The 27,739-nt window shown below is 39.5% G+C and overlaps 1 protein-coding gene across 1 annotated transcript in view; it reads right to left on the bottom strand.

The window, feature by feature from the left end:
- The window catches only part of COL9A1 (collagen type IX alpha 1 chain), a 214,945-nt gene that overhangs the window by 18,042 nt on the left and 169,164 nt on the right, over positions 1-27,739 (bottom strand). Inside the window, exons 29-35 of the mRNA XM_069726644.1 lie at positions 23,795-23,848; positions 23,246-23,317; positions 9,666-9,701; positions 9,519-9,563; positions 6,923-6,955; positions 1,457-1,603; positions 1,319-1,373 (exon numbers count right to left, since the gene is read on the bottom strand). Coding sequence (XP_069582745.1) covers positions 1,319-1,373; positions 1,457-1,603; positions 6,923-6,955; positions 9,519-9,563; positions 9,666-9,701; positions 23,246-23,317; positions 23,795-23,848 — 442 coding nt within the window. The remainder of the gene's footprint in view (positions 1-1,318; positions 1,374-1,456; positions 1,604-6,922; positions 6,956-9,518; positions 9,564-9,665; positions 9,702-23,245; positions 23,318-23,794; positions 23,849-27,739) is intronic.

Genomic DNA, 27,739 nt, shown 5'->3' with positions numbered 1-27,739 from the left:
AGTCAGCTAGACTGTTATGATCAGGTGGCCTTGGAGCAGCATGAAAAGACCTTCGCTGGAGCAGTGGTAACTTTACTGACCGCAAACCCTGATCCTATCACCGCAACTAGAAGTAGCCATGGGGTGTGCCTAACCAGACCTAGACACCTCGACACAGCCTAAGGACTAAATATCCCTAAAGATGGAAATAGGAAAACTCTCTTGCCTCAGAGTAGATCCCCAAAGGATAGGTAGCCCCCCACAAATAATGACTGTGAGTAGGAGAGGAAAAGACACACGCAGACAGAAAACAGGGATAAGCAAAGGAGGCAACTTCTACCTAGATAGGAAAGGATAGTACAGGATACTACGTGGTCATCATGAAACACTACAAAATATCCACAGCAGAAAAATACAAAAACTCCACCACCTAACTAAAGATGTGGAGAGTATATCTGCGACTCCAGCGAGTCCAACTAGACTGAGAAAAACATCAGGCACAGTCTAGCAGGAACCAAAATAGAAATAAGATAAGCACAGAAAATAAACACACAGCAGTGTGTCTAAAAAATGAAGCAAACACTTATCTTAGCTGAATTGGCAGCAAACAGGAGAGGCCAGGCAGAGGACCAACACTTCCAAAGGAACATTGACTACTGGCAAGGACTAATGAGTCCTGCACAGCTAAATACCCCAGTCAGAATTGCAATTAGCAGAAACACCTGTCCAAGACTGCTGCTCAGGAATAACTGCATTACCATCAACAACCACCGGAGGGAGCCCAAGAGCAGAATTCACAACACTAGACTGCAAATGAGGACAGAGGACGAGCAGCGCTCACTGCGCATGCCCAAGGCATGAGAAAATAGCGCAGGCACTGGCTCATTTGAAAACAGAGCTGAGAAGAAAACAGAGCTGAGAAGGTGGCGCCCGGCGCCAAGAGGACATGAGTGATGGCTGTGCTGCGTTTGCAGCAGGGGGGGAAAGACATGCTTCCAGGACTGATTCAAGGTATTTGGCACATATTATAAAATGGATTATTTCTGAAGTTACTGCACCGATAACTAAAAGAGCCACCTTGTCAGAATGCAGCATTAGTGCTGCACAAGGTGGCTCTTATAGTTACAAACGCCTGGGGGGTGACAGGTTCCCTTTAGGGCCCATCTGCTATATAAGAAGCCAAAATTATACATTGCATATGGTAAGTGGGACGGGAGGATTCTGTTACTGATTTTGTATTAGGATTGAAAAGTTTTAAGATGTGCCACAATGTTATACAGTTTAGTGAAAGGAGTCTGAATTTGTATAGAAAGGGTATGCCTAATATAACCCAACATACCTTGTAAAACTCTCATGCAGACTTGCTTAATGTGTTGATCTGTTGGTTCCCTACCCTATGATTGAAGAAAATAAAATGTTACATGCAAAGAAAACAGGATAATACATATAATTTAAAAGCAACAAGACAATCACTTACTGCTGGGCCCTGACTGCCTGGTAACCCTGGTGCCCCTTGTTCACCTTGCATGCCACGTGGGCCAAGAGAACCTTGAGGACCTTCTACACCTGGTAGACCCCGACCACCTTCTGGACCACGATTACCAGGTTCTCCAGGATTTCCAGTCTATGGAAAAATAGATTTTGACTTGTACAAATAATACATATATAATAACCTGAGATGTAAACCAAATCATTATAAAATAGTAGTATGCATACCCTACCGCTATAGATTAGAAGAATCTATTACATTAGCTAAGAACTCAGCTGGAGAATATATAAGGCCATGTTCACACTATGCGGTTTTTACTGCGGAACCGCGGCGATTTTGCCGCTGCGGGTCCGCAGCTGTTTTCCATGCAGGGTACAGTACAATGTTACCCTATGGAAAACAAAAACCGCAGTGCACATAGTGCGGAAAAACCCCCAAAAAACTGCGCTGAATTGCTGCGGAAAAAAGAAGGACCATGTCACTTCTTTGTGCAGAATCGCAGCGATTCTGCACCCATAGAAATGCATTGATCCGCTTACTTCCCGCATGGGGCTGTGCACACCATGCGGGAAGTAAGCGGATAATGTGCGGGTTATACCCGGGGTGGAGGAGAGGAGACTCTCCTTCAGGCCCCGGGAACCATATTTGTGTTAAAAAAAAAGAATTAAAATAAAAAATTATGATATACTCACCTCTGAAGTCTCAGCGCTGCACGCGGCCGTCCGGTCTCAGGTTTGCTATGCGACCAGGACCTTCGGTGACGTCGCGGTCACATGACCGTGACGTCACCGAAGGTCCTGGTCGCACAGCATCTTTGGAACCGGACCGCCGCCTGCAGCGCCCAGGAGATCGGGACGTCAGAGGGTGAGTATATCATCATGATTTTATTATTTTTAACACTACTATTGATGCTGCATATTGCTGCATATGCAGCATCAATAGTAGGGGTAAATCCCGCAGCGGAACCCGCAGCGGAACCTGCAGGAAAAACCACGATAAATCTGCAGGGATAACCGTGATATAGAAGGGTTAATAGTTTGCCTTTAAGTGCCTCTTGCCTTTAATTGTTAGAATTACTAGAATCTGTTGATGCAGTAGTCTTAGTGTCTCCGCTTCAAGGAGACCATACTTCTTATCATGTATGTTCTCCATATTCAGTCACAACATGTTATTTGGTACGTGAGAGATTAAAGGTCAGTATAACACTGGGTGATGGTGGGGGCTACATGAATTGCATTGAGAATTACATTTGTTGTAAATGGTATAAAATATTGCTTTCTTGCTCAATTACTTCAGATAAAAGTGACTTGCTCACAGGATATGTGTGAGGTGTCTTTTTGTCTCCAAGCGCGCTTGTAAAATGGCGGGCGTAATTCCACAATTTGGTCTCACTGGTGATCTGTCAGCTGACATTTGGGTCAGAACGAAAAACAGCTACGACAACCGCAGCAGGTTTGCCCTGCAGATTTATCAAATCCGCTGCGGGAGAACCCGCAGGACAGGACGCATAGTGTGAACATGGCCTAACAGTTTTTTTCAACAGTTTTTATTTTCTTAATGGCTGAAGGTCAAAAATTTTGACGTATGTCATATTTGCTTGGAAATTAGCAATTTTACACCATTCTCATTTTTTAAATGTTGATAGGGAAGTGGACATAGATAGCTATGTATAAAAGTCTAAGCCATATTTATGAATTGAGTAAAAAAATCTAAATTCTCAGACCAATCTCACAATGATCAAGTGGCAAAAAAAGTAAAAAAGCATTTGTAAAAATGCACCATATTTATCATTGTGCAATATTTTTGGTGCCGGTAAAGTCAATGTGGCCTCCAGCAAAACTGACTTCAAAAATTCCCCTCAAGATAAATTACCCCTTCAATGCTGTACAAGTTGTAGTATGGGAGTTTAATAATTTTAAAACTTAAAGAGGTTTTCCACTACTAATTTAACCCCCTTTCATTTGTCCTAACTCTTCATAGCTAACACTTTTCTAATATACTTCTATTACCTGCCCTGTTCCTGTAATCTCAGCTCTCTGAGTCATATATCCTTCTGTTTTGATTCTGGCTCTACTACTTCCAATCTGCAGACAGCAGTTTGAGCATTTATGCTCAGATCAGACTTCACTCTCCACTGGGCTTGGATGCTGCTTTGAAGTGCCGTCCATTCAGCTGACAAGCCTGCGATATGCTGGTCATTAGAAAGTATATCACAAGGCTTGTCAGCTAAAGGTACCACAAAGCAGCATTCAATCAGAGGAGAGCGAACCCTGATGTGAGATTGGTCATGCACGGTGCCAACTGAGTCTTCTGATTCTTTAAAGTGCCGTGCCTTCAACTGACAAGCCCTGTGATATACTTTCTAATGCCAGACCTGCTACAGCACTTCTGTCACCGGGCGCAGCTGTATTCATCCTGTGGGAGTTGCTGGTAATAGAGCATGTGTTGTGGCCAAGGTTGCTGGGCTATCTAGGTATACGAGTGTGGCTGAGACTTGCTGGGCCTCTCAGAAAGACAGAATGGATGTGTGTGCTGTCAAACAGCTCAGGAGATGTAATCAGTTATATATTCAATTCCCTGTTGCCAATGGTGCAGTACCAGGACATATTTCAACTCCCAGCATACTGCTTGGCGTTGCCATCTATTGTTTGGTTTTCCTACATCACTGGTGCTCTTTTTATGTTCTGTTCCTGCTTCTGATCCCAGCTAGGTACAATGACCACTTTTATTCTATGTTTCCTCTTGATTCTGACTCTGTCTTGTCTGACTCCATTCTTTACTGACCTTCTGGTATCTGACCAAGGGTTTCCCCTGACTTCAATTTTATGTTCTGGTTTTGTAAATAGTTTTGTCTTTCCTGATACTGACTCATCTTTGTTTGACCATCCGTGCCTTAGACTTGTTCCTTTGGCCAGCAGCCTCTCCATGGCTGGAACCCAGCGGGCCCCTTTGTTAGATCACATCTCAAAGTAGTGGTTAGAGGGTGAAGGCCAAAATCCTTGGAATCCACTACATAGCGTAGCTTGAGCCAAGTCTTTCTGTGGTAGACTTTTTGGGCTGACAGCTTCTGACAGACTTTACAAAAATCATTTTTTTTGCCAGGGTTTCAGGGAGAATGACCCACAGTAAAAAGGTTATGGCATAGTAATCAGTCTTTTCCATTCATTGTTCTAAATAGTATTTTTAACACAGTGGGACAATAAAGTAGCTTAAAGTTTAGCTTATGTTTGAAACTAATGATTTAGACTAAATCAGTCCACGAATTACTGCATTGTGTAAAACATCAGAGGATACATTATGTTACAAACAGATGGAGCTCCCAGAAAAATATGTAGGCAATAAAAATTACATCTTCAAGATCTTTCAATGAAATCTGTTCAAATATTTTGAGATGAAATAAGGTAATCAGGTTTTTGATAATTTAATGTTCCTGTCAGAAGGTTGTGCACAGTAACCTACAGACAGTGTTAGGTTGGAGCCGTTAAACTGATTAAAATGATACCTTGGTTGATAAAATCCGTCTTGTGGCTGTTTGTTCTTTATTTCCAGTTTTGGGTTAATGATATGCCCGTGCTATGCGGTGGCCTGTGGGGGGGGGGGGATATTCATGTGGTGCTCTGATTAGGTATTCACCTGTATGGCTTCTGACAGGTCACTGATCCCTCAGTGACCTGCCCCTTATTTTACATAATGATTATTATATATACATATTGGGGAAAAAAAATCAGCTGCTGCAGGCAGGCACATGCGCTGCAGCATGATGATTAATCAGGAAAAAAAAATGTGTCCGATAGCTGCTGCTAGAGAAAAAAAACATTTCCTCCTCCAAGATGGCACCGCCAGCGCCTGTGAAGTAGTAGCTATCAGCAATCCGATAGCTGCTACTGCACAGGCGCCACTGGCGCCATCTTGCTAGAGGAAATAAAAAAGTCCTCCTTCAAGATGGTGCTGCTGGCGCCTGTGCAGTAGCAACTATCGGATCGCCGATAGATGCTTCTGCGCAGGCGCAACGGCGCCATTTTTAGACACATTTTTTTTCTGATGAAATTATTTGTAGTATGATCTAAAAGGTTGAAGTGCACATTACATAGGCGATCATGCTGCAGCGCAGGCGCCGACCTCCAGCACCTGTCTTCTGTAGGTGATTTTTCTTTTTTTCAATATACTGTATATATAATATTCATAACATAATACTTTCTGTAGGTTACTCAGCACAATCCTGCTAACAGGTTTGAAATTAAAACCTCATTCATATATCTCATTTATTGAGCTGATACTTGAAATGTGAAAACTGTAACAACGTTAAGAGCTTTACAGGTGTAAACAATGTTTTTGGGATTCAAAACCCTGAAAAGTGGTCTCTCAATAGTGTTATAGGATGCATGTATCATCTGGGACTCAGGTAAAAATTGAGCAAGTCCCAACAAGTCTATCAAAATGGAGATGTGGCATGGAACAATTGCCACGGCATTGCCATGGCAATGCTTTCTTGATATGGTCACTCCCAGGAAGTTGAAATGGAGCAGTAAAGTACATGTGATTCTGCAGGTGAGGAGGAACAGAACACCCGGGAATGCCCATTCGAGTTATTATGGGGTTTCTAGTGGTGGGGCCACAGTGATCAAATTCACATTTTTGTGGCATTCTTCAGTAAATTTTTTGCTTGGAAATGCAGCAGGCAGATATTTCTTTTAAGTGTATAATGAAATATTATTGCTTCTGATTCATCAAGACTGACGTTGTTCACGGTGGTCTTGATGAGGTGGCATGCTCGAGTTAGATGTTCCTAATTCATGAAGGCGTGCATGTCTGTTCTAGAATCTGTAGAGTCTGTTGAGTGGCATGCACCTCTATGCGCTACGCCAGAAATCTTCCTCCTATCAGGTGGTGGAGAGAGATTTCTGGAAAAAGGAACATCACAGCTCGCCATGAATTAAACAAGATTTGGCATCATGCTCTCCTCATGACTCCACCCCACCCAAGCTCCAGGTTTTGGGAAAAACTGGCATGAAAACGCAAAACGCTACAAAATTTAGGTGTATCTCCAACTTGCACCTACATTTTCCAACCTTCAAAGCTTTTATGACAAAATTCTGCCATGAAAGCTATATTGAACTTGATTTTATTATAGCATTTTTGGGGTCATTGGCATTTTTACTAAATTTTTGTATGCATTAGGGTTTTATTTCTATGGTGTTTTTCCACAGACATCTCTATAGGACTTTAAAAATATTAAAAAATGCATACAATTTAAAAGCCATGCTAACAGCACTTGTAAAACCAATACTTAAGTACTAGAAATGCATGTATTTTTGAAAGCTGCAGGGAGAGGTGTGAATAAGGGTAAAATACATAATAAAATTGATGCCTAGTCTGGTCCATTTAGGGAATTGTATCCAGATAATGTAATATTCATTTACCTTGATGTTCTGCAAGTAGAACATTACAACTTACCGATCCCTTTGGGCCTGCACCTCCTACTTCACCCTAAATTTAAAAAAATCAAATAAAGACAGTAAATACATTCCATATGTTATTCTGTAGATTTTCTATGCAGCATAAACAAAATATTTAATGGAGGATTGTAGGAAAAAATTGGTCACAGACATTAATTAGACTTAACCAGCTTTGTGGTACATATAAGACTGTCACTGTACTATTACTCACTAATTGTTTTATTATAGGAGGGCACCCTACCAGCTCATTTGTCTTTTTAGACATTTGCACATGGAACAAAATCTTGTCCAAACTTAAATTTTCCCTTTTATGTTGGAAATTTAATAAATTATTTATGAACATTGAAGCAATTACAGACAAGTCATGAATAGAGGAAATTGAAGTTTAATTCACATTAAAACCAGATCAATTAGAATTTGAGACAAACTAATCAATTAAATATGTGCATAATATAGTATATAGCATGGATTGTTTATAGTATATAGCAGAATATGGTGACCTATGGCCGTCCACAGTGGTTACCGTCTAGGCCCAAATTATAAATATTCTATGTTTTTTTTGCTGTGATCAGTATATGCCTTCTTGGCCATCCCTACAACAAACATACAGTATATTGTGGAACTTCTACCTATCAGTATAATGGCATTGTCATGTGCACACCAGCAATATACATTTCTCTACCACCAAGGATGCACAATGTTTAGTGGGTAGGTAACAGTTAAAATGGTTGGTAACAAATAGTTTTATTTCAACATATGTGTTGAGGACATGATTTTTTTGTCACTTACTAATATATAAGTGCTACAGGTTCTCCTTCTTTACCAGCTTTCCTCAGACTACACAGCTCTTCTATCCAAAAAAGGGATGCTGATGGAGGGGCATGTGACCAGACTAGCCCAGCAGCCTCCTCCAATAGAAAAGCAGCTTTTTCATGTGAGGTGCTTATTAATTGGACAGGTCTGATCACATGCTCCTTTATTAGCAGCCCCTTTGTGGACAGGAGAGCAGTCCAGTCTGTGAGGAAGGCCATACTAGCAAATGCAGGAGAAGAACCTGTCATTACTTTATTATAGTAGATGTAGACAAAAGCATGTCCACAACACATCTGTGAAAATGAAAATAAAGTGGTCCAGTCCTTTAATTACACTGGTCAACACAAAAAAACAGAATCAGCAAAGGTAATATGTCTATTTTATGGAGTTTGATGTGCTGATTCCACAGAAATATGCTTAGTTTTCTTCTGTCATATAAACTTTCTGAGATAGAAGTATTTTTGTTATTACGTTATTTCTGCATTTTCAATATATGTGGTTTTTCCTGTTATTCCCATTTCTTTGCTTGTCTTACCTAAATGTAAATTTTCTTACAGGGACAACATCAGTAAAGGTTTTAGTGAGTTTTATGGGAAGTAGTATTGATAGTGGAGTGCAATTGTTTATTGACTCCTCCCAGAGAAGTTTGAAAGCAGTGTTGCTTCACAACGGAAATATGAAACCATCAATCCCTATTGCTCACTCATGTCATTCGAAAGGAAAGTTATGAAAATCTGTCAGTTGTTTTGGATGTAATAGAAATAAACACTTGAAATAGATCACTCTGTTTGTAATGACTCTAATATATGACTTTCACTTTTTATATTGAAGAACTGAAATAAATTAACTTTTTGATGATATTCTAATTTTGTGAGAAGCACCTGTATATATTATATATATACATACATACACACACACACGCACACATGGTAAATATATATGTATATACAGCGTATATAGATAAATATATGTACATGATAGGTAAAGATACACATCCCTTCGCTTCCCCAAAAGTGCCCAGTTAGGATACCACTCCTTAATAATATATAAACTAAATCTGGCACTCTTGTATTCAGTGTAAAACAAATATGAGTATTTATTCAGTAAAGCAATCCCAATATAGTAATGTTTTGGTCATTAACATCAGCCTTCATCAGACTAAAATTTATACAATAAATTATAAACATTGGAAAAATAGAAAGTTGCACATATCTTATGTCAAAAACAATATTGTAGCAAAAAGAATATTATATCACATTTGTCCATGGACAAATGTGCTGCAATATTCTTTTTTACGTAAGATATGTGCAATTTTCTATTTTTCTGATGTTTGTTTTCATTGTATATTTTAGTCTGATGAAGGTCAATATTAATGACCAAAACATTACTTTATTGGGATTGCTTTACTGAATAAATACTCATATTCTTTACACTGAATGCAAGAGTGCCAAATTTTGCTTTTAACCAGGAAGGCGATGAAGCCTGGAGGCAACAAATGGACAAGCCTCACCACTGTGAATAAGTTGTTGTTTCCTGCCAATTATGTTCTTCAGTCATTATGCTCCACAGGAACCACTCAACTGTATTTTATTCCTATATCCCCTAAATAGATGCCAATTTGGTAATGTCAAGATCTACCTATATGACATGCATAAAAGGATCTAAAAGCAAAATTTAAACTGATAATTAGAAGACAGATCGATTGATATAGATAGATGTAGCTAGAGATAGGTAGATAATCTTCTAAAATGAAATATGCACATGTATAGTAATTTTCTTACCTGTTCACCTTTGTCTCCACCGAATCCTTCTTCTCCTGCACCTCCCTGTATTGAGCAGCATACAGTTAGGCACTCATAGCATAATTACTCTACATATAGTAGGCATATCGATTGACAAATAGAATATTCCTCAAAAACAGATCTTACCTGTTCTCCTTTAGGTCCATTCTCACCTACTCCACCCTAAATGAACACAGATTAAATTTTAGTAAAAGTAGATGAAAGATTATCATGTAGCACTGATAAATGTAAAACTGTATTCAATGAGATGGAATCCAAAAGGAACATGCCTTCTCCAACCCTAAGTGGCCTTGCGGAAGATCTACTCCTGGACATGTGCGTAAGATGAACATGGTTTTGCTTTAGGAGCATTTCTATTTGAACTCATACAAGATTGCCCAAGTATGACAAGGTTAGACCCATTTCAGTAATTGCTGACAGGTAGTAGGCGGCAAGTAATATGCAGATTTTATAACAATATTTGTCTTCATGTTTGTTTTATGCAGAAAATAGTTTGCTTTTAGTGACTGTTTGCAAATAAACACAAGCACAAAGAGCGGAGAAGGAGTCTCAGAATTTCTGAAGATTCAGTTGAGATAAATGGATTAAATCCCGGGAGTTGAGCTCCGTTTGAAAATATTCCAAGCATCCTACAATTACAAGGAGAACTTCTAAGCATGCATTTGCATATGTTTACTAATCAGTGCAGTCAAGAATTGGCAGCGCTGGATTAAAGCTACAACGTTCTAAATTCCGCAAATCAAACAAATGTAATTTTATTACAAATCCCAAGTTCTTTCGCAGCTGCATAGGAAACACTTTGAAAAGGTAATAGAAAATTAAACAAACTAAGGCAAATAAATTGAGAATTAAAAAAAAACCTGTCGGAGTAATTACATAGAGAGTGCATGATCTGACATTATGCAAACGAATGACTATTAGTTGTGATGCTACAAACAAACAGTTTGGGCTCTAGAGAGTTGGGTCATTTGTAATACGGATCCTATTCAGAATTTACTAGTCATTAAAAATGACAAAGCCTGCATCTCTAAAAGCACAACGTGCACGGGTGGCACAGGTGCAAATATATGGAACTTGCAGCACAAGTTCATCCTATTAAAGGGAACCTGTCACCTCGGAAAACGCTATTTGCCTGCAGATATAGGGTTAGTCTGCAGCCACCTTACCAAGAATGTGATTTTTGAGAGAAAATATAATTATTACTTATTGCGAGCCATCAGCTTTTAGTCATGGGGCACATGATGACACTGGTGACGTATATGATGTCAAAGTCCTGATATAAGTGACATAAGACATTACTGCGTCACTTTACCTGTGCTGCGACTTTGTGCTGGGGCATGCTCACAGTATAATGAGAGGTGCTGTGATTGATAACTGTACCGCTCCTTGCTCACCCCTTTGAGTGAAAGCAAGCAGCTCCCAGGGGAAATAAGCTCATTTTCTCCCAGTACTCACACTGATTGCACACCATCAGGGACAATGTGATCATGCTGCTGGGCTCCTTCAATGTCAGTGTGCACACGCAGGAGCAGGCAGCCAGCGCTCATTGTGAGAAAGGGAGCACTGTTAATCTCACAGACCGTGCCAATCCGAGTGTAAGGATAAGTTCACACAGGACTTTTTTTGCTGTGTATTTTTGCTGCGTTTTTTTAATGCTAATTTAGGTGCGTTTTTTGGTGCGTATTTGGTGCATTTTTTTCTTCTTTTTCCAGGCTAATGTCCTTGGATTTTCAGCAGCAAAAACTCAGCAAATAATGATAACTGCATTTTTGCTGCGTTTTTTTTCAACACCCATTCAAGTCAATGGGTGAAAAAACGCAGCAAAAACAATAAAAGAAGTGACATGCTCTATGTCAAAAAAACGCAGCAAAGCACAAAATACTGATCAAACAAAAAACCAATGTGTTTGCATGAGATTTCTGAAATCTCATAGGCTTTGCTGGTACTGTAAAAAGCAGCTGAAAATTAGCATAAAAAACGCAACAAAAAAGTCCTGTGTGAACGTACTCTTACGGTGTACCGAGCCATTGGCCATACATAGGGTGCACCTAAGAGACCTTATTTTCATATGGATGAAAAGCAAATGTTCTGCAACTGCACCACTAAAATGTTTGCTACTTGTAGGATTTTCATGGTGGCTAAGTCCCCAATATACATATTTACATAAGTAGTGAAATTTGCACTTTGGTGGTGACAGACTCCCTTTAACTGGAATTCATGAATTTCCAGCTGTGACAACTAGGATGTAGTGAAAATTTGTGCTCTAAAGTTAACGCACTGACCTAGTCTAATGCTACACGGATCAGTGCAACATATATAAGGCTGCAGAACATTTCAGCAACAATTGTTAACAATTTGCCAATTAGTTTGTCAGTGTTCACAAGTTGTTTTACACCAGATGGTAGCCTGGAGTGCATTGCAGCTATAAACTAGTGTTAGATTTACAAGGCCAAATATTCCAAATTGTATTTTTAATGTTTGGTTTGTTTTTTCAAACAAAAGCAGAGAGAGAAACTGCTATTGGTATGAAAAGTTTCTACTCTTATGAAAATAGAGTTTAAATATTGTACAGTGAAAAGTTATGCAACTAATAATATTATACTACTTTTATTACACTAGCTGAAAATTATCAGTGTAGCCAGTAGCATTTCTACCAAGGAGAGGCAGAAGGGACTTACGCATTGGTGCCCACCCAGAGAAGCTGCCACTCTTTGGGTGCTTTCATACTGCGCTTTGCCCTGCATTTGTTAGTCCCGTCTGGGAGACTGTAGTGTGGGGGACTGTAGGGTGGGGAGAATATACTTTGGGGACATTATACTGTGTGGAAGGAATGTACTATTGGAACATCATACTTAGGGGGCAATATTACTATTCATGCGGGGACTCAGGGTACACTATTACGTTTACTGAAAAACTCGGGGCATTATTCATTGTTAAGGGGGACACTCATGGGGCATGATTAAATGTTAAGTGGGTATTTCCAGAAGGTAATTTTATCATTTAAAGGCCACAAAGTGGGAATTTTAAGAAGTACAGAGGTGGTCATTAGTACTGTGTGGAGCATTAACCCCTTCAACCCTGCAGCCCTTTTTTTCGTTTTTGCATTTGTTTCGCTCGCCTTCTTCCCAGAGCCATAACTTTATTTTTTCCTTCAATATGGCCATGTGAGGGCTTGTTTTTTTGCGGGACGAGTTGTACTTTTAAACGACACCATTGGTTTTACCATATAGTGTACTCAAAAACAGGTAAAAAATTCCATTTGCGGTGAAATTGCAAAAAAAACTGCAATTCCAAAACTGTTTTTTTTTTTTTTTTATACCATGTTCACCAAATGATAAAATTTACCTGCCATTTTACAAGACCCGTAGTGTCTCCATTTTTCGTGATCTGGGGCTGGATGAGGGCTTATTTTTTGCATGCTGAGCTGACGTTTTTAATTATACCATTTTGGTGTGTACACGATCTTTTGATCATCCATTATTGCATTTTAATTAAATATTGTGGCGACCAAAAAAATGTAATTCTGGTGTTTTGACTTTTGTTTGCTATGCCGTTTACCAATCTAGTTAATTATGTTTATAGCTTGATAGATTGGGTGATTCTGAATGCGACGATACCAAATGTGTGTATTTCTCTCTTTTTATTTGTTTTATTTTGAATAGGGCGAATGGGAGGTGATTTGAACTTTTATATTTTTTTTATCTTTTAGGGTTTTTTTTAAACTTTTTTTTTACTTTTCATTTGCTTCAATAGTCTCCATTTTAGACTAGAAGCTGCAATATTCCGATTGCCTCTGCTGCACACAGGTGATGATCAGATCACCTGTGTGTAGCAGAAATGCTCACTTGCTATGAGCGACGACCAATCCTCCATACAGATCTTCTCCAAATCTTTCAGCGTTCATGGTTTTCGCTGTTTCAGCTCCCGCCAAAGATTTTCTATTGGCTATGCCACTTCCGAACCTTGAAATGCTTCTTACGGAGCCACTCCTTAGTTACCCAGACTCTGTGTTTTGTGTCATTGTCATGTTGGAAGACCCAGCCACTACCCATTTTCAATGCTCTTATAGAGGGAAGGAGGTTGTTGGCCAAAATCTCGCAATACATGACCTCATCCATCCTTTCTTCAATATGGTGCAGTCATCCTATCCCCCTTTGCCAAAAAGCACCCATAAAGTATGATGCTTCCCCTACCATGCTTCACGGGTGGGATGGTGTTCTTGGTGTTGTACTCATTCTTCATCTTCCTCCAAACACGGTGAGTGTAGTTGATACAAATAAGTTATTTTTTGGTCTCATCTGACCACATGACTTTCTCCCATGCCTCCTTTTAATCATCCAAATGGTCCTTGGTGAACTTCAAATGGGCATGGACATGTGCTTGCATGAGCAGGGGAGACCTCGGGTGCCCTACAGGATTTTAATCCATGACAGTGTAGTATGTTGCTAACAGTAATGTTTGAAACTGTGGTCCCAGCTCTCTTCAGGTCATTGACCAGGTCCTCCCGTGTAGTTCTGGGTTGATTCCTGACCTTTCTTTGAATGATCGTTACCCCACGAGGCGAGATCTTGCATGGAACCCCAGGCCAAGGAAGACTGACCGTCATCTTGTGTTTCTTCCATTTTTAATAATTGTGTCCCAACAGTTGTTGACTTCTCAACAAGCTGCTTGCTTATTGTCCTGAAGCCCATCCCAACCTCGTGCAGATCTACAATTTTGTCCCTGGTGTCCTTAGACAGCTCTTTGGTCTTGACCATGGTGGAGAGATTGGAGTGTGGTTGATTGAGTGCGTGGACAGGTGTGTTTTATACAGGTAACAACTTCAAACAGGTGCAATTAATACAGGTAATGAGTGCAGAGTAGGAGGGCTTCTTAAAGAAAAACTAACAGGTCTGCGAGAGCCAGAATTCTTGCTGATTGGTAGGTGATCAAATACTTATTTCATGCAACAAAATGTAATTTAATTAAAAATCATACAAGCTGAATCTCTGTTTTTTATTTTTAGATTTAGTCTCTCACAGTTAAAAATTACAGATCTCTCCATTCTTTGTAGGTGGGAAAGCTTGCAAAATCGTCAGACTATCAAATACTTATTTTCCCCACTGTATGCTTATATTACTGACAACATGATGAGATTTCAAAAGTGGTGAGAAATTGAAACACAAAGTATTAGTAAACTATTCAGTATTAAACAACTCATTCTTATACTCTTCCTAAAAGATGTATGCTAACTTTAAATTTATTACTACACAAAAAGTCGCACAATCACACGAATGCCTTTGTATACATAGCTGCTCTTTATGTAGATGTATTAATTTAAGCATGTTAATACAGGACTTTCAGACGGAGAGTGTTGTTGTGTTCCTTTCACACTAATCAGTACACAGTGCAGTGGGATTTTATTCTTCTATGTGATTGTAGTAAATAAAATAGTTTTGACATCACTGTGCAGACGTTAAAAGTTTTACAACAATCCAGTCTCATCCCTGCAGCCTGTCAAATCTCAAGTCTGCTGGAGGCATAAATGATTAGTGTTCACAATGGAATAAACATGGAAAGACCTGAAGCCCAGTCTCGTCGCTTGTAAGTGCCTTGTGCTTCTTCCTGTTCCCAATTTACCGTATGTTGCTGGATATAAATCTTTTAAAAAAGAAAAAAAGAATCCAGGGAACTGCTGCCATCAAATGCAGGTGAAACATTTCTTCTTCCCATTGTAACTTATTCTTAAAGCTGATGGCCAACACCCTGGGAGAATGTCAGTCTTCTTTCAGTGCTCAATAATTTTATATGCCACCTATTACACGCTTTTACCCCGACCGTGCGCATAGACAATTCCCCCATACAGAGGAACCGTAGACATGAAGTTCTCCACTTAAGACTGAAGTCTCTGAAGTGTTTTCATTCACCTCAAATATGTATGTGGATGTCTGGAAGACAGCCCGCTGTTTGCCACAGACTACACTGGCATACAACAAGAAGATTCATGCATGTGCAGGTAAAGGATCACACTGTTAGCAATAATAGCTTTTCTTCTATTAAACTATTTGACATTTTCTGCATTTTTGTGCTAAAAATTCTTTGACAGCTAACCTGACCTGATTGTACCAAAAGGTGAAAGTGACTATAGATTATTGCTAGTTCATCCGTTAAAGGAGTTGTCAGAAATTAATAATTCATTCTCAAATGATTCATTACTAAAAAAGTAAAACAATATGATAAACATCTAGCAGAGACTCGTTCTCCAATGGATACATGTATTTGTTTATGCGCTCCTATACAGCCAAACCTCTGGATAAATGGTGTGCACTAAAGTCTATGAATAAAGCATGTCCAGAGAGTCTCCTGTATAGAAGTTCACGTGAAAATAGGGATATTAGGTGCATGCAGTGCAGTCCCCTGGATGTGTAGAAAAAATACGATACTCGACTTATGAGCATTATTTATTCATTTCGATTAACCCTTTTGCGTTCATCTAACTTCCGAAAGCTTTTAACCACAGGATATTGGCTTATTATTAATACAATAATTACAGCAAATTCATTTTTTCTTGCAATTACATACATTTCCCTAGATATATGAAGCATATCAACAACAACTGCTAAAGTAGATTTCCTCTTTTCTTATAGTATTTTATAATCTAAATAAAAGGATTTTCCTAAATGACAAATCTGTCATCTACTCTCTTTTTTTACCTTTTGCCTAAAAACTAACCTGCATGCAGTTGCTAACTACCTGCCTGTTGCATCCATCACCAGCTCAAAGCAGTAACCAACTGCTCCTGCCAGTGATTCGGCTGTTTCACATCAATGGAGCAGCTCTTCTTCTTCTGGGCTGCTCTGCTGATGGGCGTGACTTCCAACGTGACTTTCCATAGTTAGGCAGCTGTGAGCTGGCAGTCAATCAGCATGATGTTGACAGTCACACTTCATCAACAGAGCAGATTTGAAGAAAAGGCGCTGTTCCATCAATGCGACATCAGTGGAAGCCACCGTTTCGCTGGCATGAGCAGTCTGGTAACACTCTGCACCGGCGGACACTGGCGCCACACACAACAGGCAGGTAGTTTGTAACTAACGGCCTGTTAGTTCTTAGGCACCATGTAAAAAGAATAGTCCTGGATAACCCTTTTAAACTTAGGAACTCAACCGATGGTGTAGTATATTGCGATTTAGACTTTGCCTGCAAAATTCCTGTTTTAACATCTAACAGGAAAACAACCAAACATAATCTCACAAATCAAAACACAATCTGGGTTCTTGTGATAGTTGCAAGTTACCCAGAGGAAAATACAAGGTTTTCAATAACGTAATTTCACTGTGACATCCTGGAGATCTAAAGTCACTGTGGAACCCTAGTCAAAGGCACCTAGTAACCCTAGTTTAAGGAACCCTAGTTTTCTAGCAGGGGAAAAGCCCTCATATTAGCCATAAAAAAGGGCAAAGAGTCTAGTAATGGAGCAGGCCCTAAATGTTACATGACTGTTTTTAATTCCAATGAACCCACTAATAACAGCCTTTAAAATAATAATCTGTATTACCTTGACAATTAAAGATACCTTCAGAATTGAGATATAAATAATACTTTTTTGTTTTTTTTAACTATTTAAAAGCTTTTACATACAGTATAAAAACTAAGTTAATCTTGAAGGACAGTGCCATCAAACATAAGCATGTCAGAACAATCCTCGGATGAGCAGATCAATTCATCAAGTTTGCAATTTACAGTTCACATAAACACAACCGTTCACTAGATAAATCCAAATTGATTCATCAGCTTTGAAGCTCCAAGCAGGAAAATCAAATCCCAAAATCAATCAGTTTGCTGATATCTAATATTGGACTAAACTAAAAAATAAGACTTATAAGCTGAAGATTCCAAATCTTAACCTGGAATTTAATTTTAGCCTCAATAGCAATTAAAGGGGTTTTCTGTCTTCAGCACTTTGCAAGGCATTGTCATGACCAGCTAAAATAATAAAATCAGCATGCATTGCCCCTTATCTGTTACACTGGTAATTATTTATATCTGCAGCGGCGACATCATATTCATAGCGCTGTAGGCAATCAATGGGCTACATAGTCTACATAGGCAGAATCATGGCATCCGGTAATGCATTTTGCACACAATAAAAAGGATAAAATCAGAATGTACTTGCCCTTTCCCAGTCCATTGCTGCTTCTCTATCAGGCCGGGGACACACACAACGTATAAAAAAACGGTCCGTTTTTGACGGACGAGAATCGCACAAATGTTACCAAAACAGTGATCCGTGTGCAGTGCGAGGATGCGATTTTCTCGCATCAAATGATCCGTGTGACATCCGTGTGACATCCGTGTGACATCCGTATGGTGAGATTTTCTCACACACTTGCAAAATGAGCAAATAATGGCTGAGCCTTTCCTGTCACCTGCCCAATGCCTGAGAATTTCTCGCAAGTCGCACTGATGGTCCGTGTGCTGTGCTATTTTTTCTCACCCCCATAGACTTTCAGTGGCGATTCTCGGCCGAGAAACGCTGACAATCGCAGCATGCTGCGATTTCACTCGGATCCTGAATACGGCCGAGAAAATATCGGATGATGGGAGCTGCCCCATAGATTAACATTGGGACGAGTGCTATGCGATTTTTTATCGCATTGCACTCGTCCGTATTACGGTCTAGTGTGACCCCGGCCTCAGTCATAAACACTGATAGAGAAGCAGCAATGGACTGGGGAAGGGCGAGTACATTCTGATTTTATCCTTTTTTATTGTGTGTAAAATGCTGACTGTGGAAATCTCCTTTAATGGGGTTGTCACTACTAGGACAACCCCTTCTCATTTTCCATGTTAACTCCCGCTAAAATAAAAACATCTACACTCCCCTTCCTTGATGGCGCAATGCCAGCTGTGTCGACACTTGCATTCCCGGGGCTCACGTTAGGTTGTTACGTCCCATGTGCCATGCATCCAATTAGTCTTGCATCATTATCTTCAGTTGTATAAGTAATCAAGAGGAGCTGCGGCTGCTTTCTTACTACCTCTTGATAACTTATATGCCTGAAGGAGGGGGTGGTGAAGCCAGCACTGATTGTGCACAGGGCTAACGTGACTTAACAACCTCATGTGAGCCCCGGGAACGTGAGTACCAACACCGCTGGAATGGCACCATCATGGGAGATGCATATTGATGTTTTTATTTCATCGGGGGTAAATATGAGGAATGAGAAGTTGTTCTAGTAATGGACAACCTCTTTAAAAATATATTGCAAATTAACCTATTAACCAAATTAGCCTGTACATACAATACCTACATCTAAAACTCCATTTCATGGTCATTTCATGGTCATAGAGGTTTATAATTGCTTCAGAGGGCCCTCTTGTGTAAAGGAGGTTCTATGACTCCTGTATTGCCTGCATGTTCGATTTAATAGCTGAAGATATTAACCTACCCAACAATATATCAGCAATGTGCCAAAATTCCATTGTAGCATACAAATACATGCTTAAATCAACAATTATTCTGTTACATGATGAATTTAAAATTAATATATGGCTCACATACTTCCTACACTAGAAAATTAAATAAGAGTCTGAAATTATAGTACTTCAAGCATTTTCCACATGTAATCTATACAACCGTTCCAATTTTCAATCAACGAGCAATAGATGTACGTTGATGGCTAACATGTTACAGAAGTATATCTATTATCCACACATCCCAAATTTTAAGGAATCTAATTTCTCACTATACTAATTCTATAGATTGTAGCATTGTAGCACAATCAAAGTGGTTCACATGCCATCCATGTCAGGATATGTGCAGCCAAGAGGAAATTAAGGAAAGACATATCTGTATGTGCAAATTATGGTTCACAGCCTAGACTAGTCGTATTGTGCCTATCATCCTGATGTTGTCTCTGCATGCTGATTCTCTCATTTATTCCATCGATCTGGTTCTGATTTCACTTATTATCCATTCCACTTTCAACTCACTCCATCAGGCAGCAGATACTCATTGAACACAACAACCATTGCAGCAAAGGTTAGATTTCTGGAAAGTGGTGGACAAATTAACACTAGTTTTCCATGGGACCTATTAAGTACTGTCCATATGAGTTGCCAGATCCCTTAAACAATGTCATACTCATACTGACTTTTCCACAGTTCTCATTGTAAGATATTGTAAAATGCCCCACTGCTAACAGACAACAAGTTGATGGTTTTGTTAGTGTGTGATTTCTGAGTGAGACATGAGCTGTATACCAGGGAAATGGCAAATAATGGCAAACTGCCAACTCGAAAATTTATCTATGAAACCATGTGCCAAGACCAATTATCTAGATACAGGAAACATTTTATTGTTAACTAGGGTCACCGTGGCCACTCCTTCATGACAACCGTCTGTAACGATCTGAATGCAATACCGGTACTAATAATGTAGGGTCCCTGCCATTAGTCTTATACTTAAGAGTTGGCGTCTTCTGCTCATCCTGGTGCTGGTCCGTTTCTGCACCGCCATCTTGTGACCACAACTTCTGAGTGACCGTAAGTCAGAGATAACGGTAAAATGTTTTCAATGTAAGTCTACGAGAATCTCATTCTGACCCCGTTCTGGCTCTCATAGACCTACATTGCTTGTGACTGTTGAATCACCCATCAAACACTGGAGTACTCCAGCAGTACACAAACTGCTGGAGACCAACTAGAGTGGCACAATTAAAAGATAAAGACAGAGGCTGGTAAGTATGGGACTAAGTGCAAGAAACTTAGATTAGTAGCCCGACTCCAGCTCTGCAATAACAAAAAAATGCTGGAGTGGTGCTCTTGACTCGAGCACTGGTTCTTAGTATTGGTGACCCTAATTGTTCCAAATAGTACTCACAAAGACCTGTTGCCAAAAATAGGACCTTCTTATGGAGGCGTGCTTATGGAAATGATTATACCCCAAGGATGAAATTCTCTTCTTTATTGTTGTCATTGTACCCAAGACCAACATGACCCCAACAGAACAGAAAGAGGATACATGTTGGGGAGTTTAGTAATAGTGTAATTTCCATACAGCATTTTTATCAAATAAAGTTTATAAATCTAGTTTTGCAAACATATCAGTGTGACCTTTGTAAAAAATAAAAATTCTGACTCTTGTAAAACAAACATGCCAGTGGCAGGTTCTTTGATAAGAAAAATGAATCAGCTTAATACTTTTTATGGCTTTTTGATTTTGATTTCAATTTGATTCTTAGCAGGGGATGCCCCTAATTCACAGCCTTACGATATATTAAATATTCTAAAAAAAAAAATACCCACTGAGTTGTTATTGTTGTAATTGCTAAATCAAATCAGCCGGTAATGTAAAAATGATTTAAGTCAAAGAAGAATTTTATATTTGACGTCTTTTAAATGACTATTCTAAAGGTATTTTAGTCCTCGTGTATTATCTGTGTAGGAAATAACTGCCCATTTGTACTTTCATGTAATTATGATTTATTGTACGCTAATATAACCAACTTTAATATTTCTAGCTGTCATTAAAATGAGTAGCTTTCAGCCCAACGTAATTAATATGGTTGTCTGGGATTGAGATATTAATGATTTATCCTAATGATATGTTACAAATATCAGATGAATGGGGGTCGAACACCAGGTACCCCCACTAATCAGCTTATACTTGCTGCTATGGCCGCCAAGAGTACGCAGTGTACTGCAGTTCAGCTCCCATTCATTTCAATAGAAGCTGAGCTGGAGTACCAAAGAACATCCACTAGACACTGTACGAAGGCGATATGATGTTTTGGTTATCTTCATTGTGCACTTCCAATGGCAATAGCTGGTTAGTGTATGTCTGCAATATCTCAGTATCAAACAGGCCCTGATTATATACATGTATTCCACATTTCCTGTAAATCTTAAATAATGTATATATAAAGACTGCAAATCACATCTCTGCTGGTAGGGACCAGGGAACATGTAATAAAGTGAGGACATACTGAAAATTGTTGCACATTAGTAAGTGTATTTTATTCCTCTTCACCTAACTCATTAGGTCAAACAATGGTGCAACATATCAAGATGTATTGTGGGCAATTGAAACTTTGAGCCACAAGAGCAGCTGGAGGGTATAGCTAACAAAATTGTAGACTTTGTACTTAAAAACCCTTGTTTATCAACAAGAAGATGAAAACAATGCTAATAATTCACTTAAAGATGCATTCTCAAGCTGGACAGCTATCCCCTTATTCATGGAATACAGGATAACTTTCCGATCGTTGAGAGTCTGACCGCCATGGATACTGAAAATTGGGGCTGTGATGAGTCTTGGCTGAATGGAGCAGATGTGTCGATCCTCCGCACTACATTCACTCTTAGTGGAAAAAACAGAGATTGCCGGGCCTTGTACTCAGCTTATTCTTGGTATTCCCCTTAGAATAAATGGAGAGGCAGTGCGCATGATCGACCTCCGCTCCATTCAGCCAGGAACCTTAGAGCCCCAGTTCTTGAACTCAATGGTGATCCCAGCAGAAACAAAGGAGTAGGTACAGTACATCTAAGTGGATCCACTCTTGATTAATAGGGTACAGTTTGCCAAAGATAGAACCTTAAAAACAATAAGCTAATACCCTCAAAAAAGCATTAAAGCCATCCCACTACGACAAGCTATACCCAATCAGGATGGTCAATAACTCTTGCAATTCACCTTGCATATGTGCTAGAAGACCTCAAAATAGACAGGGGCAGAGCAGGACCCAGTTCTGACTGTTCTGACCTGCCCGATTCTTAAGATTGATGGGGGTCTCAGCACTAACAAAGAAGTAGGTACAGAACATATGAATAGGCCCACTCTTACCATATAGGACCCAGCCATGTTTGCCAAACGCAGTAGAAAAAAAAAGGTAGCATCTGTATTTATGATTGTGCATATTTATCGTGATATTAAATAGATGATTTATGACAAGTACCCGTTACATACTTAAAAATAATTTTATCTGTAGCTAAGTTTTTTTTTTCTTATAAACGGAATACAATAATTGATACCTACATGGGCTTGGAGGGTAGTGATGAAGAAAAACAAAATTGAAAATTATATTTACAACTTAGTTAAACCCCCGTTCTTGGTAAGTAAGGTGCCAAATTGTTCTCTATGAAAATATTAAGTTCATATATCAACATTTTCATCATGCAAAATGGCATATCAAGCTAAAGGCTCAACATTAGCTTTTGCCTAATACTTAAGCTCTACTGCCTTGATGTACGTAGACACATAATTGGAAGAATTTCAATGGTTATGTTCACCGTTATCATTATCTCTGCATAATTTCCAAATGTTCCAGTTCTACCTCAATTATACATTTCTGGCCAAGAAGTGCTCCTTCTCATTCTGTTAATTACATGCCCTAGTTGTTGCTTGCTAGCTTGCCAGCAGGAAGATATCCTTTTGTTCGGAGATGTTATTTTGCATTGGCCACATGCTGCAGTGTAAACTCTCATATGCCGTTACTCTGCAGCGATCGCTTACATACAGTGTGCACAGGATATATTAATTTTGGATTATAAGATGTTACGGACACATCCCAACTTTATCACAATCCAGTGCATAGATTTATGCAACTAATACCGTATTCATATATTTTAAATATTAGTTTATTTTCTCTGGTGTAATATTAGTAGAATGATTTAGCTGTACAGTGTATAAGCCCATAGTGACATGCACACGACACAGAACTTACCCTGTCACCTTTAACTCCTGGAAGACCAGAGGGGCCAGGTAGACCTAAAAAGCCAGGATCACCTCGCGGACCCTTTAAAAAAAACACTGACATTAATATTCTAGCACATAAAGCCGATACTGTGTTGTTCTTCAAATGCAAATTGTATTATTTTAAATAGGCAAAAAGGAAATGACAGTGATGACTGTTTATTCTTGGCTTCCCCTGTGCGCTACGATCCCCAAGGTTTACATTCCCTATGAACAGTGTTTTCTTTCAGAGAGGACCCTCTGTGCCGATGCTATGTAAATACCGGCCAGCCTGCAAAGAAAGGGGGCATTCATCGCCATGCTCATTACTTCCAGACAGAGAACATCTTTTCATTTTGCTGCTCTGAAAATCGCAATATTTTCTTTCCCTAAAGAAAGCTCATTGCTCTTTGTAATTATTCCAACCGGCTTGTATTTGTGGCATTTTTTTAGGATATTCAGATTTTTTAAAGATGTCTCGTAGTGCTTCAACACGAGATATATTATCAAAAAATCTCAGCTTAAATATGGTTTTACTTACTAGTTTTCCTGGTGGTCCAGGTGGGCCTACAGGACCTGACTCGCCCCTGTCACCCTTAATTAAAAGAACAAAACAGATAGATAACATACATAAGCTATAATGCCAATGTAATACTCTCATACATCACAGGTGAAACACAATAACGTGCATTACATAATAGTCAGTAAGGGTCTATCAATTCAAGAAAAGTCACAAAAACCCCCTCGCATTTCTTTGCCATAGCACCGCTCAAGTCAGTCAGTGGTGTTTGTGTATGAGTCCAGTGGGCGGTCCTATTCAGTGATTGACAGTCTTCCCTGTATGAATATGCATGCAGAGATAGCTGTCAATCACTCAGTAGGACCGCCCACTGGACTTATATCCAAATTCGAGGGATTTCAATGAATAAAATGCAAGTTATACTGAATCTTTTCCAACAAATGTTTAACTCATTCAACTTCTCCTTCTCTATGCTATGCTGCCTACAGTTCAGAATGTATCTCTTAGTGTACAGGGTGCAGCAGTTGTGATACAATCAGAGTTCTTAAATGTAACATGTAGCAGAGCTCAGAAAGGTAGCCCCGCCCACGCCACAGCTTTTTGTGTACATAATCTATAGACAGTAAGCTGATTATCAGAGGAGGGGGCGTGGTCGGTCTAGCGGGAGCTTGAGCTCTAGTCCCAGTAGTGATAATGTCCTAGTGATAAAAGCTTAATTGCAAGGAAACAACAGCACACACCCTAATAAGTGGCACATTTCTGAAATGTGTGTTTTAACCCGTACAGCATGCTGTCCTCAGATTACATAGCAAAAAACTGCTGAGAGATTCCCTTTAAGATTTCCATTTAAATTAAAAAATATGCAATGGTGCCATCTACTTTATACATGGCTGTCCTGTTCATATCAGGGCACTAACCTATCAGAACGCAAACACATTTCCAACACTCTGCAGTTACAATGTTGAGAATCTGTAAATAACATAGTTTACTTATCTTGTATTATGTTAGTTACTGTAAATGATATTGTACTTGTGAGACAGAACTGAAAACTGAAAATTGTGCTGGCTGTAATAGAGGGAAAGAATTATCAAAACTGTCCCATCCTTAGTTCCCAAAGGAGATAATCTGCCATCAAAAGTATCTTATTTCCCTCTTTCTCTTAAAGGGAACCTGTCAGTCAGTACATTTTTACACATAAAAATAATGATATGGCTGTATAAATGTACATCCTCCACAAAAATTAAACTTTTCCAGGGATATCTAATGTGTAAGACATTAAAAATCTAGCAAAGAAGCCATATGCACAGCGGGCTGGATGGGGATGTTACAGTACACATGGAAAATGCGGCCCAATGGCATTGTCATATGTGTAGTGCATTTTCAGCATTATGTAAAAACATGCTGACAGGTTCCCTTTAGGGCTACATCAACATGGCGATTTTGGCTGTGACACCTATCACGTGACCACAGTTCGCTCAGTGCCACTATTACATAGGGCGCATCACCGCGAATGAAGGTAACTACAGGTCATTGACCTACATTACCTTCATTCGCTGGGGTTTACAGCCACGAGCAGCGCTGCATTAGCAGAGCTCCTGGCTGTAAAATATTTTAACCCCTTCAGATGGATTTACAACGTGGGATGTTACAGATCTACGGAAGGTATGTATATTGTTGGTTTATTATTTTTTATTTGTTACAGAGCGAGGGTCTTCAGCGAGTGGATTGAGTGTACAATAAAATATTACAACAAACGGTGTGTTTATTTCATTAAAATACTTTTTAATATTGTGTGTGTTTTTTTTAACACTTTCATACAACTGGATTAATAATGGATAGGTGTCATAATTGACGCCTCTCCATTATTAATCTGGCTTAATGTCACCTTACAATAGCAAGGTGGCATTAACCCTTCATTACCCCATATCCCACCGCTACACGGGAATGGGAAGAGAGTGGCCAAGTGCCAGAATAGGCGCATCTTCCAGATGCGCCTTTTCTGGGGCGGCTGGGGGCAGGTGTTTTTAGCCAGGGGGTGGCCAATAACCGTGGACCCTCTCCAGGCTATTAATATCTGCCCTCAGTCACTGGCTTTACTACTCTGGCGGAGAAAATTGCGCGGGAGCCCACGCCAATTTTTTCCACGATTTAACCCTTAAATTTAAGAGCTAGAGCGCTGAAATTTTGCACATACACACTACTAACATTAGTAGTGTGGAATATGCAAAAAAAGGGGGATATGAGATGGTTTACTGTATGTAAACCATGTCTCAAATCATGTCGGGTTTTGGCAGGAGAAATGAAAAGCCGGTAATTGAATTACCGGCTTTTCTGCTATATCGCGCTGAAGTTAATATAAATGTACATATATATATATATATATATATATATATATATATATATGTGTGTGTCTGAATGACATATATATATATATATATATATATATATATATATATATATATATATATACAGTGGGGCAAAAAAGTATTTAGTCAGTCAGCAATAGTGCAAGTTCCACCACTTAAAAACATGAGAGGCGTCTGTAATTTACATCATAGGTAGACCTCAACTATGGGAGACAAACTGAGAAAAAAAAATCCAGAAAATCACATTGTCTGTTTTTTTAACATTTTATTTGCATATTATGGTGGAAAATAAGTATTTGGTCAGAAACAAAATTTCATCTCAATACTTTGTAATATATCCTTTGTTGGCAATGACAGAGGTCAAACGTTTTCTGTAAGTCTTCACAAGGTTGCCACACACTGTTGTTGGTATGTTGGCCCATTCCTCCATGCAGATCTCCTCTAGAGCAGTGATGTTTTTGGCTTTTCGCTTGGCAACACGGACTTTCAACTCCCTCCAAAGGTTTTCAATAGGGTTGAGATCTGGAGACTGGCTAGGCCACTCCAGGACCTTGAAATGCTTCTTACGAAGCCACTCCTTCGTTGCCCTGGCGGTGTGCTTTGGATCATTGTCATGTTGAAAGACCCAGCCACGTTTCATCTTCAATGCCCTTGCTGATGGAAGGAGGTTTGCACTCAATATCTCACGATACATGGCCCCATTCATTCTTTCATGTACCCGAATCAGTCGTCCTGGCCCCTTTGCAGAGAAACAGCCCCAAAGCATGATGTTTCCACCACTATGCTTTACAGTAGGTATGGTGTTTGATGGATGCAACTCAGTATTCTTTTTCCTCCAAACACGACAAGTTGTGTTTCTACCAAACAGTTCCAGTTTGGTTTCATCAGACCATAGGACATTCTCCCAAAACTCCTCTGGATCATCCAAATGCTCTCTAGCAAACTTCAGACGGGCCCGGACATGTACTGGCTTAAACAGTGGGACACGTCTGGCACTGCAGGATCTGAGTCCATGGTGGCATAGTGTGTTACTTATGGTAGGCCTTGTTACATTGGTCCCAGCTCTCTGCAGTTCATTCACTAGGTCCCCCCGCGTGGTTCTGGAATTTTTGCTCACCGTTCTTGTGATCATTCTGACCCCACGGGGTGGGATTTTGCGTGGAGCCCCAGATCGAGGGAGATTATCAGTGGTCTTGTATGTCTTCCATTTTCTAATTATTGCTCCCACTGTTGATTTCTTCACTCCAAGCTGGTTGGCTATTGCAGATTCAGTCTTCCCAGCCTGGTGCAGGGCTACAATTTTGTTTCTGGTGTCATTTGACAGCTCTTTGGTCTTCACCATAGTGGAGTTTGGAGTCAGACTGTTTGAGGGTGTGCACAGGTGTCTTTTTATACTGATAACAAGTTTAAACAGGTGCCATTACTACAGGTAATGAGTGGAGGAAAGAGGAGACTCTTAAAGAAGAAGTTACAGGTCTGTGAGAGCCAGAAATCTTGATTGTTTGTTTCTGACCAAATACTTATTTTCCACCATAATATGCAAATAAAATGTTAAAAAAACAGACAATGTGATTTTCTGGATTTTTTTTTCTCAGTTTGT

Source organism: Ranitomeya imitator, chromosome 5 (genome assembly GCF_032444005.1).
Source record: "Ranitomeya imitator isolate aRanImi1 chromosome 5, aRanImi1.pri, whole genome shotgun sequence".
NCBI lineage: Eukaryota > Metazoa > Chordata > Amphibia > Anura > Dendrobatidae > Ranitomeya > Ranitomeya imitator.
The sequence above is the reverse complement of the archived record's forward strand: the minus strand, read 5'-3'. Positions and strand labels throughout refer to the sequence as shown.